The sequence below is a fragment of the Andrena cerasifolii genome, chromosome 2, assembly GCF_050908995.1.
Source record: "Andrena cerasifolii isolate SP2316 chromosome 2, iyAndCera1_principal, whole genome shotgun sequence".
Lineage (NCBI taxonomy): Eukaryota > Metazoa > Arthropoda > Insecta > Hymenoptera > Andrenidae > Andrena > Andrena cerasifolii.
In genome coordinates this window covers 8,948,599-8,966,264 of record NC_135119.1, presented here as the reverse complement: position 1 = coordinate 8,966,264, position 17,666 = coordinate 8,948,599, and the positions used below count along the sequence as shown (strand labels likewise).

General features: G+C 41.8%; 2 protein-coding genes across 2 annotated transcripts in view; one reads left to right on the top strand and one right to left on the bottom strand.

Annotated features, from left to right (window-relative positions):
• The first annotated feature begins 45 nt into the window (after positions 1 to 45).
• Positions 46 to 17,666, top strand: part of Setd3 (SET domain containing 3) — a 27,950-nt gene continuing 10,329 nt past the window's right edge. The window contains exons 1-3 of the mRNA XM_076806606.1: positions 46 to 554; positions 817 to 1,308; positions 2,123 to 2,246. Of these exons, the coding sequence (XP_076662721.1) occupies positions 437 to 554; positions 817 to 1,308; positions 2,123 to 2,246 (734 nt within the window). The 5' untranslated portion in view covers positions 46 to 436. The remainder of the gene's footprint in view (positions 555 to 816; positions 1,309 to 2,122; positions 2,247 to 17,666) is intronic.
• LOC143365956 (uncharacterized) lies at positions 4,634 to 16,582 on the bottom strand. Its single transcript, XM_076806572.1, has 2 exons — positions 16,019 to 16,582; positions 4,634 to 7,744 (listed from the first exon to the last, which is right to left on the bottom strand). Exons 1-2 carry the CDS (start codon positions 16,151 to 16,153, stop codon positions 4,766 to 4,768), a joined length of 3,114 nt encoding a protein of 1,037 aa, XP_076662687.1. The 5' UTR covers positions 16,154 to 16,582; the 3' UTR covers positions 4,634 to 4,765.

Here is a 17,666-nt window from a genome sequence, read left to right as displayed (position 1 = left end):
TATGTTCGAATGTTAAATAAAAAAAAAATATATATATGGACGCTATGATTAACATTGATTTTAAATGGTCGTGTGTACCACGATCGTTAAGTAAATTATTGTATTTAAACATGCTCGTCATGAATGGTAAGGATGCAAGAACGCGTCAGGAACAGCTCTGACGAGAAGTTGAACGTAATCGCGAAAGTAGGTGACCCCTGACGGGAATTGAAAATCAATAAAGTGCAGTGGAATCTCTGATAAACGGGGAAGGAAGGCTAGCTGCGCTCCGCCGTTTCGAGGTTATGTCTGCGGAGCTTCGGACGGTGGCGAGCGTCGGGCATTCTATTTTTATTACGGCGGAAAGTGTTTATTCTTGCCAATCTTAGGCGCGCGTCACACATTATAATGCATCTAAATGCGAGAAGTCACGAAAGTGCCGTGAGATAGTACAAACATGGGCAGAAGAAAATCTCACGGATTGCCTAAAAGTAAACAACACGGTCCACAGCAAAGGCAGTTGTCTTTGGCCAAAAAGAACGAGATAAATGTCTTATGCGAGAAATTATTTCACCGTGAGTATATTCGTAAGATATATTCCAGCACCTGGCACGCGCGTCCTAGAAGTGGTTGTAAATTATTCATTTAGACGCGAGCAGAAGTTTCGTAATATTCTTCGAAAACTGGACAAAGAAATTTTCTTGCATTTAGAATAATCTCGTGAATTCCCGTGGCTCGGACTTTAAGCGCATATCCTAGCTTCGTTATAAAATCTCAACTGCGACGCTTTTATGGAGGCCGGCGTGCGAAATAATAATTTTTCTTTTTTCCAACCAGTAAGTAGTAATTCAGCGTACGTGACACAACTATGGGACAACTACATAGAAATATCCTCAGTTTTGGAGAAGGTTAAACGGTTGGAGGAGATGAAGACAGAGTCGTCTAAGCGCTCCCAGGGGATTGGACAATTCATTAACTGGCTGAAAGAGAATGGCGCGAACGTAGATGGAGCGAGCGTGGCTGAGTTCCCAGGCTATGATTTAGGGTTGAAAGCGGAACGTAATTTTCTGGAGAATCAGCTGATTTTGAGGATACCGAGGGAACTTATCTTTAGTATTCATAACGCGGCGCCAGAATTGACTGTGCTTCAGAATGATCCGCTGATACAGCACATGCCGCAGGTAGCACTAGCCATAGCGCTTCTGATAGAGAGGCACAAAGAAAATTCGAAATGGAAGCCTTATTTGGATATCCTCCCTACTAGTTACACTACAGTGTTGTATATGACTGCTGGTGATATGATCGAGCTTAAAGGCAGTCCTACCTTAGGTACATATTCAGTTCGAAAGATAGGGTAACTGTGCCACTTAAGGGATAGCGGAATTTTATATTACGCGTTGTTATTAATATACCATTTTTTAAATGCGTTATTGACAGTTAAATTCTTTAAAGTATCTATTTTTCGGTAATTATTTAGAAGTTTTCCGTCCTCGCCGATTTCAATGATTTTTGGATATGTTGTCGGGGACATGATTCTGAACAACTTTTTCCTATACATGTTACCGCCGCCGACCTTCGTTTTCGAGATATTTGCGAAAAACTTCTGTTGATTTATTTCGATGCAACGCTTTCCACTTTCCAACTTGTCCCGGGTGTTAGTATTGGTTGGGGCTAGAGCGGGGGCCGCGTAAAGCATGATAGCGAACTGATGTGAGTTTAGAGATTTGAACCAGAAACTTGCGGATGCCCGTCAACACCCCGACTCATATCAGTTCGCTATCATGCTTTACGCGCCCGCGAGCGAACGCGCGCCCTCCGCGCTGATCTAGCCCCAACCAATACTAATACCCGGGACAAGTTGGAAAGTGGAATGCGTTACGTCGGAATAAGTCAAAAGAAGTTTTTCGCAAATATCTCGGAAACGAAGGTCAGCTTCGACATTTGTTTTGTCCCATGCTGGCGCATACGCTGCCACGGACATTTTTCTTATTTCTAAGCAATTTATTTCCGAAAAGGCTGACTATTGGGTAGGGGCCGAAATAAGGCACATTTACCCTATCAACTAATCATGAAGATCCAAGTCTATGAACTTGGAAACATTCGCCTTGCCGAAATTCTATGATTTGTTTCGTTTTTTTTGCAGAGGCTGCTTTAAAACAATGCAGAAATATTGCGAGACAGTATTCTTACTTTAACAAGGTGTTTCAAAATAACAATAATGCTGTGTCTACCATACTCGGGGATGTTTTTACATATGAAAGATACTGGTGAGTGATAAATGAACGATATGTACTCCACATTCAGGTTTCAAAGGAATAGCGACATATTTTATACAAAAAGTAATTTATTTAGCTTAGAAATTATTCGTATAAATAAATACATATGTTATTCGATGCGTATAAATTTCAAAGAAAAAGTTCGCGATATCAGAAAAAAACGTGCATGCTTCCTGATACGAGAGAAGTTTCCGAAACGAGACCTTACATGAAAAAATCGCGCTAAGGTAATTATTTAGAAGTTTTCTGCCCTCGCCGATTTCAATGATTTTTTGGATTTGTTGTCGGGGACATGATTCTGAACAACTTTTTCCTATACATGTTACCGCCGCTCGGCCTTCGTTTCCAAGATATTCGCGAGAAACTACTGCTACTAGGGTAAGTGTGGGTATTATTGCGGATGCCCCGATTACTGCGGATATTCTAAAACAAATCGTATTTAGTGATGGAAAATGCATAATCTCTTGAAAATTATTTGATAAACTTATTTTAAACTCTATTACGGATGATTATTAATAAATATGTAGAGCAAAGTTATTATTAATTTTTTTATCGTAGTTTGAAATTCGTCAAGGCGAAACTTTGATCGATTTCCCAATATGGCGGTCATGAACACCTATCTGGAAAACATTTATACTTTTGTTATTAACAGTAATGCATGTAATGTAGCGTTATTACTCGATAGAGTAAGAGCGATTTTTTCAGAAAAACAGTAAATTAATTATCCACATTTTGGTATTAATTTTTATTTCTCGCCGCAGTATTAGGTGCAGTAATTAACACTATGTGCATGTATTACTGCGGACTGACGACTGCATAACCAAACCATTTTTCAGATCATACGTCAATCTAACCTCCAAAGTGAGCCGTGGTGCGTGAGTGACAGTTACAACTCTGTAAAGATGCCAAGAAAAGATAAAAGTGGAAAGAAGAATAAAAAATAAATAAAAAAGCCAATAGGCTTTGTTATACTAGTATTTTGCCTAACATCTGTCCGCAGTAATATACGCGCAGTAATTGGTATTTCGTTAGTAACTGGCACGCAGTAATGCATGTATGTACACAGTAACTTCTGCAATGACATTGATGTTTAAATCTCTGTATTTTTAATTAACTTTTTTATAGAATTATTAAGGTCCCAACTTTCTTTTAAAAGAAGGAGGGACTTACATTCATTTGAGCGCTATTGGGATCTGACATCCGTCACCATGACATCTGGTGACGAAAGTAGGAGCGCTTGTTGGGTATACATCAAACCCTGTCTCTTCTCGTGCCGTTGCATAAACTTCCGCTGGGCAGGATATGAACCTGCCCAATCACATATACTTTGCATAGAAAGGAACATTTTCGCAAAATACATTATCGCATATACAACACATGTGTCTTGTACCCATATCGGCGCCATCTTGGCTAGGCCCCGCCCCCATGTCAGATCCCAATATCGAACGTTCTAAAGTTAACCTATCTTAAAAGTCCGCAGTAATACCCACACTTTCCCTACAACAATGTTTTCTGCCGTATACCTACTTACAGTACGCACACTTTACGCGCCCGCGAGCGGGCGCGCGCCCCCCGCACTAATCTAGCCCCAACCAATACTAATACCCGGGACAAGTTGGAAAGTGGAATGCGTTGCGTCGGAATAAATCAACAGAAGTTTTTCGCAAATATCTCGGAAACGAAAGTCCTGCGGTGGTAACATGTATAGGAAAAAGTTGTTCAGAATCTTGATAACATATCCAAAAATCATTGAAATCGCTGAGGACAGAAAACTTCTAAATAATTACCCGCGCTAATTCTAACATTCTAAGTGATGTTGGAAATAATTTTAATGGTTTAAGTTAATCAGAAACTATACAATCGTATGTACAAACATTTATGTCTGCGGAATCAGTCTACAGGCTCAGTGCTCCTAATAGAACCATTACAGTTGTTGATGCAGCGGTCGATCTTAACACTTTGCCGGCCGCTCATTTATCGTATCGCCGTTACGCTGCCGCCGGCGAGTTTCACTGCTGGCGAAAAGAAGTCACGCGTACGTGACAGTGGCCAGCAAAGTGTTAAGTTATCTCACTCCTTTTACTTTGTATCATCGCTAAACTCAAGGTTCACAATCAGCCTTGGGTACATGTACTATTGCGAGATGAGAAGAAGACCGACTACCCACAAGCTGAAATGTCACAGGGGCAAGGGGAATCGCCCGCTCGCTCCACCCAATTCCTTGCAACAAAGTCCGCCACGTAACGCAGAACGCGAACGAAACAAATCACGACAACCCGCGGACATGGACAGCCACTGAGAACCTAAAAGTAGGACTTCTTGGAGGGGATAGGGTGGAGCGAGCTGGCGATCCCCCTTGCCCCTGTGATATTTCAGCTTGTGGGTAGTCGGTCTTCTTCTCATCTCGCAATAGTATGTATATGGGATTTATCTTAACGCCATCAAGAGAATATTGCTGTCTTCCAAGGTTTCAACAGGATCATTGTAAATACATTTAAATCCATCTGTCATTATTTCATGTAATCAGGTATAGTTTCCCAGCTATCGTTAGCGTCCAGAGAATCATTATCGATGTCACTTTTAAGGTCAGCGTCTCCCACAGGTTCTCGAATTTCATTCCTCTCTGGCCTCTTTGTTGTTGATGTAGCAACCACGTTGATCATTACCGTGCTCAGACTGCTCGAATTGGACAGTTTCCTGGCTGCCAGCATTGGACCTTGGAACACTGCTCTTGAGAACGTGTTCCTGTACCTGTACTTCTGCTTCTGTCGAATCCTGCACACGATGAATATCGCCAGAAAGACCACGATCGTCACGCCAAGAATCGCGCCGCTCGCTATTATACTCGGCTTCACTTTCGACAGCGTCTTTCCCTTCTCGTCGTCTTCCTCTTCGGCAACTGGATTGCTGGTATCGCCGTAAACCGTTCGTATATCGATAGAACTCGGTTCTTGCTTCATCACTTCTTTCACGTACCCAGATTGAACGACGCTCGGGGTGTCGTTGCTGCGTGTGGCTTCAGCATCGTCGTTTACAAACGCGACGCCTACTTTGCTGTCCTGCTTGGGCAGCTTCCGCCTTTCCACGATATCATAATCGCCCGCAAAGTCCCGCTGAATGTCCTTGGCGAATGGCAGAGAACCGAATGTCGTTAGTAAATCGACTATTTGCACCGTCCGATGACGCCCCTTAATATCTTCTTGTTCCTCAGCGGCCTCGTTGGAGAGAGGGTCGAGGATCGCACCTTCGTTCTGCACCGTGGAGTCTGAAGTCAAGATTTGTTGCTGAGTAGTGTCTGCCTCTGGGTGAACGAAATCTTTTGGAGTCAGCGTCGAGTTCTCGAACGATCCACTCCTCTGCTGAGACTCATGAACATTCTTGGCTGGCGACAAGGTGACCAGTTCCAAGACAGCTGTACCCTCCGTTCGATGTCCATCGTTCGACTTTTGTACCTTGAGTCGCGACACCTCTGCTAGATGAACTTTACTGGAGCCCCTCTGTCTCAGAGCAATCAATTCTTCCAAGCTCATGTTCCTCGACTTCAGAAGACGCTCCAGCCTCTTCCCGGCAGATCCAGACGCGAACAGTTCGAATATCTCGGCCCGTGCTTCTGGCTCCACTTCAGACACGATGTCCTCGTAGCTTTTCTTCTCGGTCTCGTTTACAATCTGATGATTCCTCAGGGAATACTGGACATTCTCTTCGGACGCGTTATTTAACACCACTTGGCGATCGTCCATCGTGAAATTGCTACCGTAAGACACGGCGTCTAATGCAGACTCTATTTCTCTCATTATGGTCCTGCTCATATCGTGTTCGTCGATAGGGCTATTAACTTGAGTGTTCTGTTCTAAATCATGGTACATGAACGGCGCATCGTCCTGGTACTCTTGCTCCGAAAACGAGCTGTAATCCCCTTCAGGGTGCTCGGTGGTCACACGTTCGTCATCTTTCGTAAGCGTTTTAGCCGCCTTAGCACCAGGCTGCTCGCCGTTCTTGGATACGCTTGACGAGTTCCTCGCCAGCTTGGAGCGTTCCGTGGGGCTCAAGATCTGCTCGATGCTCAACGTCGAGCCACTATCCTGGTAATTATCCTTGACGCTGCCAGCCGAGGATTTATCGTTCTCCTGGTCTTTCACCATCAGCCAAACCGGAGACATGCTGTTCCGTCCGTTCTTGTAATCGGTGAAATCGGAGAATTCCATGATCTCATCCTCGTCGAGGCCCTCGCCTCTGGTTTCACCACCGTTCGGCGATTTACCCGCGCTGTCGTTACTCGGCAACAGCTCCATGGAACTGGATGTTGCAATCATTGTTGGCGAGCTCGTGGTAGGCGTGACTTTTGCTCGTGGAGGATCAGGGACAATCATCGATCCTCCCATCGTTGCGTTCTCTGCTCCTGAATGTACAATTCCGACGCGTTTTGTCAGACTCGAACCTGGCCCCGCGGAATTCGTCAGATTCATCCCGTCCACAGGAATAATTAAGATCGTATGTTCGTCTTTTATCTGGGAACTTTTCGTATTACGGAGCTCTAGGTCAGTTATCCATGGTGGTTTCTTCGCGACGGATACTCTTGTAAAAGTGTGGGACATGATCTTCGACGCTTCTTCGATATAATCCTCGGCCTCCTCGTTGTCCTTCGATTTCAACGCATTAATCACGTCAGCTTTACCTCTTAAAAGGTCGTTCAGGGTTAGATTTCTCCGTTGCAGAAGTTCCGACAAACTCAGCCCTTCTTCTTGCTGCATCTTCAGCAGAGACTTCAGCTCCACGGAGTTTCGTACGAACCGATCGTTCCTGGCGTCAGATTCCGAGGGGTTTTTCTTAACGTTCGTACGAGGCCATGGTCCAGAATTGCTCTCCAGTTTCCTCTCGTTGGATGATGTCTCGTTTTTAGCCAGAGCAAACTCATAGTTTTGGGGTGGCCTCCTTTTCCTTGGACGGGGCTTCAAGTATTCCCCGTCGCCCAGCTCGTGCTCGTAATCCTTCAGTTGGAAGGCTTCCCGATACCTCGACGATGTTGCATCTTTGTTCTCCGCGAAATCTAAGGTCTCCTTGCTGGTCCCTTTTGAGCTTGCCGCGTTCCGATTGCTCGCGGGACGAGTATCCTTCTTCCTTGGCGAGACCTCCTCGTACTCCTCACGTCCACGTTTATCGCCGGCTAATTCATAATCCGTGTACTCGGGGTAAGAGATCCGAGGGCTGCTCCTGGAACGAGGGGGTTCATCTGGTCCGTTATTTTCACGATACTTCGTCCCTCGACGGCCGTAATCGTCCTCGTCGTCGTTGTCTATCTTGTCTTTGGTGTATTCGGAGAATTGGGAGAACGGAAGCAGAGGCACTGTGTCGCCGTCCCGCCATTTCGGCTCGAGGGCTCCGTCATTGTTCCGCCATCTGCCCACCAGTTCGCTCGAAGTCTCTTGGTCCTCTGGGACCCCGCCATCTGATATTTCGTCCCTGTTTCCCGTACGCCCTCGCGTTTCCTCCTGAAAACAGATTAATCTTAAGAAATGGGTAGCAGATACAGTCTGTGGCGGAAAGATAGCTAGCGCTCTTCAGTTGAATCGGGAATTATTTGTGTTAAGGGGTCATTCCGGTTAGACTTAGACGCGTTGAAAAAATCAATTAAATGATGCTCAAATTATCGACCACTTTTGAGCAATCTTCACATAGGCACGTAGCCCAAGTTCTATTATAATACTATTTGTAGCTTATTTCATTCTAGAAGAATATTTATTTATTTATTTATTTCACACATACTGGCAGGACCCATTTCAGAGCAGAGTTGGTAATAACCGATACATAGAGCCGGACGTTCAACAGAAAAGAAAAAGAAAAACGAAATATGTAGAGCACCCCACAGTGATTATGAACATAGATATGTGTTAATTTCTGAAAGACAAAATCCCAGTATGTATTATCGAAAACAATGTATCTTTAGCCCAAACAATTGTTCAAACTCTTTCGATTTCCTCGCCTGCAGTTATTCGAAAATCTGTGTCTATCGTTCATCCAAATCCAATGCAAATAGATAACTGATATTTGTGTGATGAAAGCATGCATGCACGTGCATGAAACATGATTGTTCATAGTTTCGTTGGCAAAGCTGGACAACGTGTGAAGCGTACTGAAACACGAACTGACGATTTCAAAAGCAATTTTCGTAGAATATATTTGCACTAAACTGGGTGGTCAACGAATAGCCAGGTGAAATCTATCCGTTCGTTATTTGCTAATCTGTATATTTAGATGGTCGTACCTCGATAACCATTGAAAACCAGATCCGTGTTAATATAATGCTTCTCTTTCGAACTTATCTTTAAAATCCGCCCTGAAAATTTTTCTATTTCCTGACTGATTATACTACTATCGTACATAGAAAGGTAAATCGAGTTACCTGAACCCGTTTCTTTCATACTGATTTTAAGAGGAGACCAGATGAACACTGTCAAGTAATTTGAATGTTAATATGTAGGTACACTCCACTGTGAGTTCTGATCATTCTCATTGATTATCGAGTGGAATTATTCGCTGGTTTCTAAAGCCCCTATTATTCTATTGTTAAAAGCTGCGCAGGAGGTGTATTAATACAATACTGGGAATCTTTGTTTTATTCGCCTTCGTCATTTGCAAATAAAAAATAGGAAGTAAAGTTGATATGCAATGCAAATGGTGTACTTACATAAATGTATCTTTTTTTTTTATGTAACGTAATATTTCTCAGAGTTTGGCAAATGCTTTGAAAATATTGCGAAAAGAGGCCGTTAGTGTAACAGAGCGAAAGATAAAAAAATAATTAGGTTGTAAAATTAAAATTAATTTTTTGCCGAGAATTACGAAACGTCTGTTCCAAAAGTTGGAACGGATGTTGGATGAAAGGGATCGAATTTATTGTTAGTCAAGTTCCTCGAAGTACCCAAGTTTGGCGATGCCTTTTCGGAGTGAAATATTTTTAGTGCCACGTTACTGATTTGTAAATAAGAAATATTCTGCGCCGGGAATATCGCGAAACTTTCTCGAACCAGATACACAGATCTGTTTCGTGGGAACTCGATCTCATAAATTTCTACAAAGATGTAGAGAAACTTCAAATATATTGTGCAAACTCCAAGTAGAATATCTTGTCACAATCTGGCCGAAGTCGCAGCACCTTTTGCCCATTTAATATCATCGTAATGACAGTTATATTTACGGGTAAACATTTCTTTCTTTCTATGCTGGGGACACGTTGGTGGGTATCGGTCCTTAAGATTGCTGGGCGGTTAAAATGTATCGCAGCAAACAATACACGGAAATCTAAATAGCGAACAAAGTTCAGTGACTATAAAAAAGAAAGTGCACCGTGCCAGGTGTAAGTAATTGGCGCAATTATTTTCCTTACGCAAAGTGCAAGTAAGACGCGAAGAAGAACACATTGATTGCGACTATTACAACAATTATTATGCATCACATCTTTCAGATCTTTCTTGAACATTTTCTTAGATTAGCATACCCTCGTTAATGTTCAGCAATCACGCTATTTCTATTCTCCTTGCTCCATATGCAGGGTATTTCTGAAGGAATCTCACCTTTACAGGTGTATTCTATGTATTGCGACTAAAAAAAGTGCCAATTAAACATGGGCCTGAGAAGTATTTGTTTTCAAAATTTACCCACCTTTATATGGCTAAAAGAAATACTCAGAATGGCAGCCATGGCCAGTAATACAAGTTTTGTATGGCAACTGTAAATTATGCATGAAAAAAAATTCTTAAAAAATAATCTTTTTACGGCCGTCACAGTGGTGTTCCCCCTTAATTAATTTCTAGTCTTATTGTATCCAACATTCACGCGTGTTTGCAATGTCTCAAAGGTTCCTATTGGAACTGCACGTATAATAGTAAGCATAACTCTTGAGTATATATTTTAAAACTGTTTTTCATAATTTGTATTGAGGCTTATAGTAGCTGTATCCAGGGCTGCGGAGTCGGCAGTCAAAACTCCCGACTCCGACCTCGACTCCGACTCTTGCATTTATAATAGATTGTTAATATACTGAGTACATATACTATATATATATATAGTTAAATTTTATGTTTTTTTTTTTCATTATCAGTTCTTTCCTTTATTTGCCTTTACTGTTAGCATAGCTTTAACTTTTTATACTGTAGATATATAATATATACAAACATACTATATATTAAATATTAGTAATTTAGTTATATATATATATATATATATAACTAAAATAAGTTATATATATAAGTTATATATATATATATATATATATATATATATATAACTAAATTACTAATATTTAATATATAGTATGTTTGTATATATTATATATCTACAGTATAAAAAGTTAAAGCTATGCTAACAGTAAAGGCAAATAAAGGAAAGAACTGATAATGAAAAAGAAAACATAAAATTTAACTAATGCATTCAATGGCCATCGAAGCACTTTTTATTTCAATAAAATACAAACTAAAGTAGAGCTCAACGGACTTGGATTTTTATAAAATTTACTAATATGCAGTCGGTGTTGGAGTCGGCATATATTTTTTCGACTCCGCGAGCCCGAGTCCGCGAGCGGTGGTCCCGCGATCCGTTGAGGGGTGGTTTCACTCCCTAAACATTCAAGCAGGCCAAAATAAAAAGACACGTATTTCTTATTTTTCGATCCTCTAAAACATATCCAAAATTCAAAGCAATCGGAGACGGGACACCTGGGAACCTCTTCTTGTAAGTGGTCACTCGTCCATCACATCGGAAAAGTTTTTAATCAGTTCAATTGCGTGTTTAATTATTTTCTACCGCGTTTTATATTCATTCTTTTTAATGTTAATTTCGAGGTCAGAGCTTAGTTTACAGAAGATTACCGTACATTAGTCGGAGGAATTGTATATGCGCAGTTAATTAAAACCATTGTCCATATTCATTTATGTGCTCGCGTATTTGATCAGCGAACATTTTCTGGTCTTTCAGCTCGGCCTCGGCCAAATTCAATTTTTCAGAATATTGGTAACAGTGAAATCGTGTTCAACGAAATTTAATTCTTTTTTTATACAGTGTGTTTCATAACAGAAGGCGCGATTTTACACGAAAAAATAACCACGAAATATAGAATGTTTGTGTATAGGAGGTTCAATTTTCTTGCAGAATTTCAACTGATTTTTGTGAAAGATTTCGCTGCATTCACAGTTTTACCACATTTGCTGATAAATTTTAGTATTTTTTAGTTCGGTGTGCGCGTGACATTTTCGATATCGGCTTTGTCAGAAAGCGAGCCCTTATGGAGAAATTATATTCCACATTTCCCAGTATAGTGCACGCGTTTTCGTCGATGATAATTACGCTGTGAATGAAATGCGCGAAATACGTGACAAAATGTTTGCAAAGTCCCGAAGTTTCCGTGCACCGTGCCAGCTTTCTCTTTCTCTGGTGATATACGTGGATCTACTGTGCAGCTAGTTTTTGCCACAACAAATAGCCTCGACGTGCGTTTTGACATTTGCTGTCATCAGAATCTTTTGGTGACCCTCTCCTTTCAGCAAACAGCTTGAAAGACTATTTACGCGCGAGAGGGGTTGAATTAATTCACCATAAACTGTATACAGATCGATTCACGGTGAACTTGAAATTAATCGAACGAAAGTATTTTCGAAGGAGGTTGATGATCGCTTTGCAAAGTTTTATACATTTTCTAATTTTTTTTATCCCTTTTAAGCCACAACTGTGTGCGTTGAGTGAACACTGCTGAAGAAGCAGTCACGACCCACAGAAGTGTTTCGTGTGAAAAGGGCATAATTCACATTGTTTCACGAAAATATGTTAAGTTCACTAAGGACTTTTTCACAGGAGACACTTCTGCCACATAGCAGAGGTACTTCGGATATATTAGCATTAGTTTAGAAAAGATAGACACAGATAGGGATTTGCTGGAAATACCAATTGTGAGACTAGAAAATATCCTGTGCGAAAAGGCCTTAACAAGGGGGCACCACATTCGGGTTACTGATGTGGCTCAAATTTTGTTCAGAATTTCATAAAGAAATGCGGCTCAGAGCAGAGTTGGGCAAAATGTAATCTAATTACAAATTACGATTAAACTGTAATTGTGTAATTGATTACACGTTATTTTCTGTAATCGTTCATTTAGATAGTTGACGAAACCAAGTGGCCAACTACCTAAATGAACGATTACAGAAAATAATGTGTAATTAATTACACAATTACAGTTTAATCGTAATTTGCAATTTGCAATTAGATTACATTTTGCCTAACTCTGACTCAGAGTTTGTCTTGTCTGGAGCTTCTATATGAATCTACTAACTTTACTACTCGGCTTCGCCCGAAATCTAAATTCTGATTTTATAAAAAAATAAAATTATTGTTTCTTTGCGAAGATGGTCACGTTCATCTGAATTATACTGGTCACGCATAATGAGCTGAGGCACATTTCGTGATCCCAGAGTTTATCGTTCAAAAGTTTTTAGGCGACAGACAAACACACAAACACTTTCTGCTTTATTAATTAGATATGCAAGAACGAAACTGGTTTGAATAAGTATTAAAAGCGTACGCATAGTGTATACGCCTGGAAAATAATTGACCACCACCTGTTTCGAACTTGGGTTTACTATGTTTATTTCGAATTACGTGCACTCAATGGATTTCATATTCAATTTTTTTTCTCAAAAACGAAGTCTCGATTCGAAAGAAATGTTTCACAATTTCAACTGATTTTTGCACAAAGATTCATCGGATCGTGGAATTCTGACTGAGATAAACGCGTACCATGCGACTCTTCGCAATCGATGTTCTAAAAACAAACGAAGACTTGATTGAAAAAACTTTATTGCACATTTAGATTAATTCCAGTTCAGTGATATTCCGATGGTTTTGCTCGCGGACGGTTATCGAACGTGCAACTTCGTCGGTGAAATATCCTGGATATTTCACAACGTTACCTGTTCCCGCGTAGAAAAAAATAAGAGAAAAAGGGGAAAACCGCGACCGGTTGAAAGAGCAATGTCCACTTTCGTGTAAGGGACGTTCACCCCTTCCTGTTGATATAAAAGTCAAACGTTCAACGACGTAATACGGAGATCGCAGATTACCTGCTCGAACCTTGAATCTTTCTGCTATAGGATTCGTCGCAGAAAATTTTCATCTCATTGAAAATGCGTTAAAAATCAGTATGTCGAATGAAACTTGGGTGAAGTAAAGGAAAAAGCTGCTAGGCGGCGTTTGTCGATGAACTTGGATATTTCTAACGTGTTTGTGCTATTCATTTCGTTTCTACGCATTTATGCAAATCTATCGATCCTTCCCTCTTATACGAAGTTATGGCTGGACGAATAAACTGTGATCTACACTTGGAAACTTACTAGGAAGTGTACTTGGAAGTGTAAGCTACGTGGTAATTATAGTTAGGTCCACTTGTTAGTTAGATTGTCCAATGCAAGGTATTTGTTGCTCGGTTCTTGTAGATTATTGAAGGAGTAATTAATTGACCATAAGATGCGTAATTTAAGGTGAGAATTATTACACTACAGCTGTTCATCGAGCTATCGAAGACACAAGAAAGTTGTCAACGTGAATGCTGTTTAATTTGAACGGGAAAATTAAATGTTGGCGCTGAGTTTTCTCAGAAATTATTACTACCCACTTCAACGTAACTTCAAACTTAAAGGCCACAGGTAAAAAATCATCGCAGCGCGTTCCGGTGGAACTCAAAAGGATCGGGAGACTGTCCGCTTTAAAATCAGCTTAAGACATTGAGCTTAAGGTCATCCCTCGCGGAGGTACAGCGAGTTGAAGAAAATGGAATTTGTGCAATTTTTAAGCACACTTTCGAAAGGACATCATCGACCGAAATTTTGATCCAATCGAAAGAATCACAGATGCGTCTTAAAGAGGAAAGACTGATCTTTCTATTGCATTTTTCATGAACGCTCTACGATAATTCCTTCGCCTGCTAGAAGCAACTAAATTAAAAAAAAACGTTTTTTTTTTCAAAGTTGAATAACTCGGCCAATTCTAACAATTTCAACCCCATATAAACCCAATACCGCAAAAAATAATTTTGTCCAGCTAGCATGTGGTATGCTCGAACCACTGTGCAGCGTTCGAATGAATGAAAGTTCCTCCTTCTTTTTTTAAAAGAAAGGTGGAAACTTAATAATTCCATAAAAAAATATGAGGGCGGGGTGATAAGCACAGTTAATTAAAAACACAGAGATTTGTCGATCAATGTCATTGCAGGTGTTACTGCGGACATGCGTGCATTACCGCGTGTTAATTACTAACGAAATACCAGTTACATTGCGCGTGTATTACTGCGGTCCGACGTCAGGCGAAACAACCTTACTACAAATATCACGTCAGTGAATACGGAAGAAAGGTTAGATTGCGCTGTCGTCGGTCCGCAATAATACACGCACAAATAATACTCTCTCCAAATTTTATGAAGAAATTCGCAAAATCGACGAGGATATAGTATTTTCCGTGAAGCGGTGTGAAGCGCGCGATTGACGAGGGAAGATCCCGAAGCCGGAAATTCAAAAAATTCTGAAACTTTGTGGATATGTAGGGAATTACCTCCTGATTACAACGCAATTATCGACTGCCTAGTTCCCTTAACCCGCGAGAAGGCGCGTGACTGATTGGAACGCCAAGGGGCGCACACGGAGGTTTCCTCCGGGTTTTAATTATGTTAACAATACAGCACAAAACGGTGGGACCTGTATCTTCAAAAGTTATTATCCGATTCGACTGAAACTTTTTTTTTTTAAAGATTATTCTTTTGGCTAGGGGGGGGGCTAAAAAATTACAAAAAGTTGAAAATTTATAATTTTCAAAGGCGATGAAAGGGCGAAAAATACAGGGAAAAGTGATTTCAAAATTGAAGTGTCGTTATTTTCTAAAAAAAATGTAATATTTGTAATTTTTTTAGTCTCCCCCTAGCCAAAAGAATAATCTTCAAAATAAGCAAGGTTTCGGTCGAATCGGATAATAACTTTTGGAAATAGAGGTCCCACCGATTTGGATCAATTTTTTGACGCCTTGACTTTAAATACTCCCCAAGGCTGTCTGCAATGATTAATTATAAAAACAAAAAATATATTTCCACAATCTAAGACATCCTTAATACAATGCAACAAGTCCCATTAAATTATATACAGTAGTTTTCCTTTAATTAATTCCTAAATATCACCTATTTTTTGGGCTCTAGACCAGAACCTCCCCTTAACCCTTAACTGGTATCCTGGGGTCGCTCGTGACCCCAAGCACCCAAAGTTCGATGTACAATTTTCGGTTGTCTAAGTTGGTAAACTGAATTTCTAATTAATTTTAAAATAACAGTTTAACTTTCTACGCTTCTATTATTTTCTACATTCCCTAAGAAGAAAATATTCACAGTGGTTGCTCTAGTTGTCGACTTTACAAATTTCTATGTCCTTTTTTATTTGGGGTCTGCCACGACCCCAGTATACCAGTCACGTTTGCCAAAAACAGTATACCAGTTAAGGGTTAATAAAGAGGAAGGTAGAAAGTACCTCGTAGCCTTACAGGTCGACAATCTATAGTTATTTAACGAAACGTCTAGCACCCGGAGGAAACCTCCGTGTGCGCCCTCTCGCGGGTTAAGCTGGGCTCGCCGCTCCAACGAGCAAACCCATAAAACCGGCGAATAAGCGACGGTTCCCCTTTCTCGACACCCGTTCACGATATTTAAGCAGGCAAAACGGCGAGATTTCTCTTTCGTTTCTTACCCGATGGCTCAGATCGTCGCCTCGAATAACGAGCTCGACGGCCGCTGGAGCGGGCTCTGCCCGGGCGGCGGACTTATCGCGAGGGAAATCGAACGTGGAAAGCATCAGCAAGAGCGGACAGAATGTTTTCCACATCGTTGCAGCGCGATCGGAACACCGACAGCTCCTCGTCGTGGATGCACCAAGTGGCACGTTCCTCCTCCGCGTCCAGGTGGACTCCGTGGCCCGGGTGGTCGGCGGCGGTAGCCTCGTCCTCGTAACTGGCAAGCAGGTGCACGTAGATCGCAGCCGCGCACAGGATAACGAAAATCGCGTTCTTCCTGTTGCACAGGCCGAAGATGTCCTCAGGGTTCATGCAGAACCGCTCTTTTGTCCCCTCTCGGCTTTTAATTACAAACGGTAGAGGTACGACGTTCCCACGCGGTTCTTTCGCATCTGCGACAGTTCGCCCCGCAGACTTTGCGCTTTGGTCTCATTTAACGTCGCCCGTTACGAGTCCAGCTGAGGATCAGGATCGCGCGTAGAGGCCCGCAAGACCGCGAACGTCAGACTCCGCGTGGGAAGATATATTTTCGAAACGAACATATATATGCGTGCCCGGTTGATCCTGGCTTCTGCCGATCCTCCCAGCAGGACCTTCCTTTGTGGGGCGCGCTAGTGGGTCGCGTGTTCTCGCGGACGAGTTTCGTCTAATGATAATCCAGCTCGATAGCTCAGCCGCGACTAGGTGATCAGCGGTTCATCGCTAGGAGCGGCCAGCGGCGTGTTCTTCATCGGTGGAAAATCGCACGATGGACACCTGCGAACTTGCAGATCGCTCGACACTTTCGAAGCTGCGCACTCTTCTTTCCACGCTCGGCAAATCGTTCCCGCGCACTGACGCCGCTTTTCTCCGCGCGCGATCCTAAGTAAGTCGGTGAAACTCGAGAGCCGTCTTCTACCTGCCTCTAAGCGGACGGTGGGGGGCGCTCTCTTGCCTCTCCTGGACGACCACTGCCGCGGATCACCGCGGATGATGTTCATCTGGCGGCGATCTGGTCGGTGATAGGTAGGTGTGCTTGGATAAGCCGAGCCGTCGGCCGCGCTTCGGATGAAAGATGGAAAGACGATCGGCGAAACTGATCGCTGATACGCTTCGATGGAGCCTTGTTGATAGCGGAAGAGGTGGTCGAAGCGCGTCCAATTGTGTGCTCCTTTTAACACTGTTCCTACCGACACTTCGCGTATACTTGTTTCTATCGCGATCGGTCAGATCACCGGTCTTTAGCGCAACTTATATTTTTTAACCCTTAACTGGTATCCTGGGGTCGCTCGTGACCCCAAGCACCCAAAGTTCGATGTACAGTTTTCGGTTGTCTAAGTTGGTAAACTGAATTTCTAATTAATTTTATAATAATAGTTTAACTTTCTACGCTTCTATTATTTTATGCATTACCTAAGATGAAAATATTCATAGTGGTTGCTCTAGTGTCGACTTTACAAATTTCTGTGTCCTTTTTTATTTGGGGTCTGCCACGACCCCAGTATACCAGTCACGTGTGCCAAAAACAGTATACCAGTTAAGGGTTAATATAGAATCAAGATAATAGCCAATTTGACAGTGTAAAAGTATAGTTTTTTTTATTCAGAAGTATAGCACGTACGTGCC

Coding starts and splice junctions, on each gene's coding strand:
- LOC143365956 (XM_076806572.1), bottom strand. CDS start 16,153: ATGTGGAAAACATTCTGTCCGCTCTTGCTGATGCTTTCCACGTTCGAT. Junction 7,745..16,018: donor GCGACGATCTGAGCCATCGG/GTAAGAAACGAA, acceptor ATCTGTTTTCAG/GAGGAAACGCGAGGGCGTAC.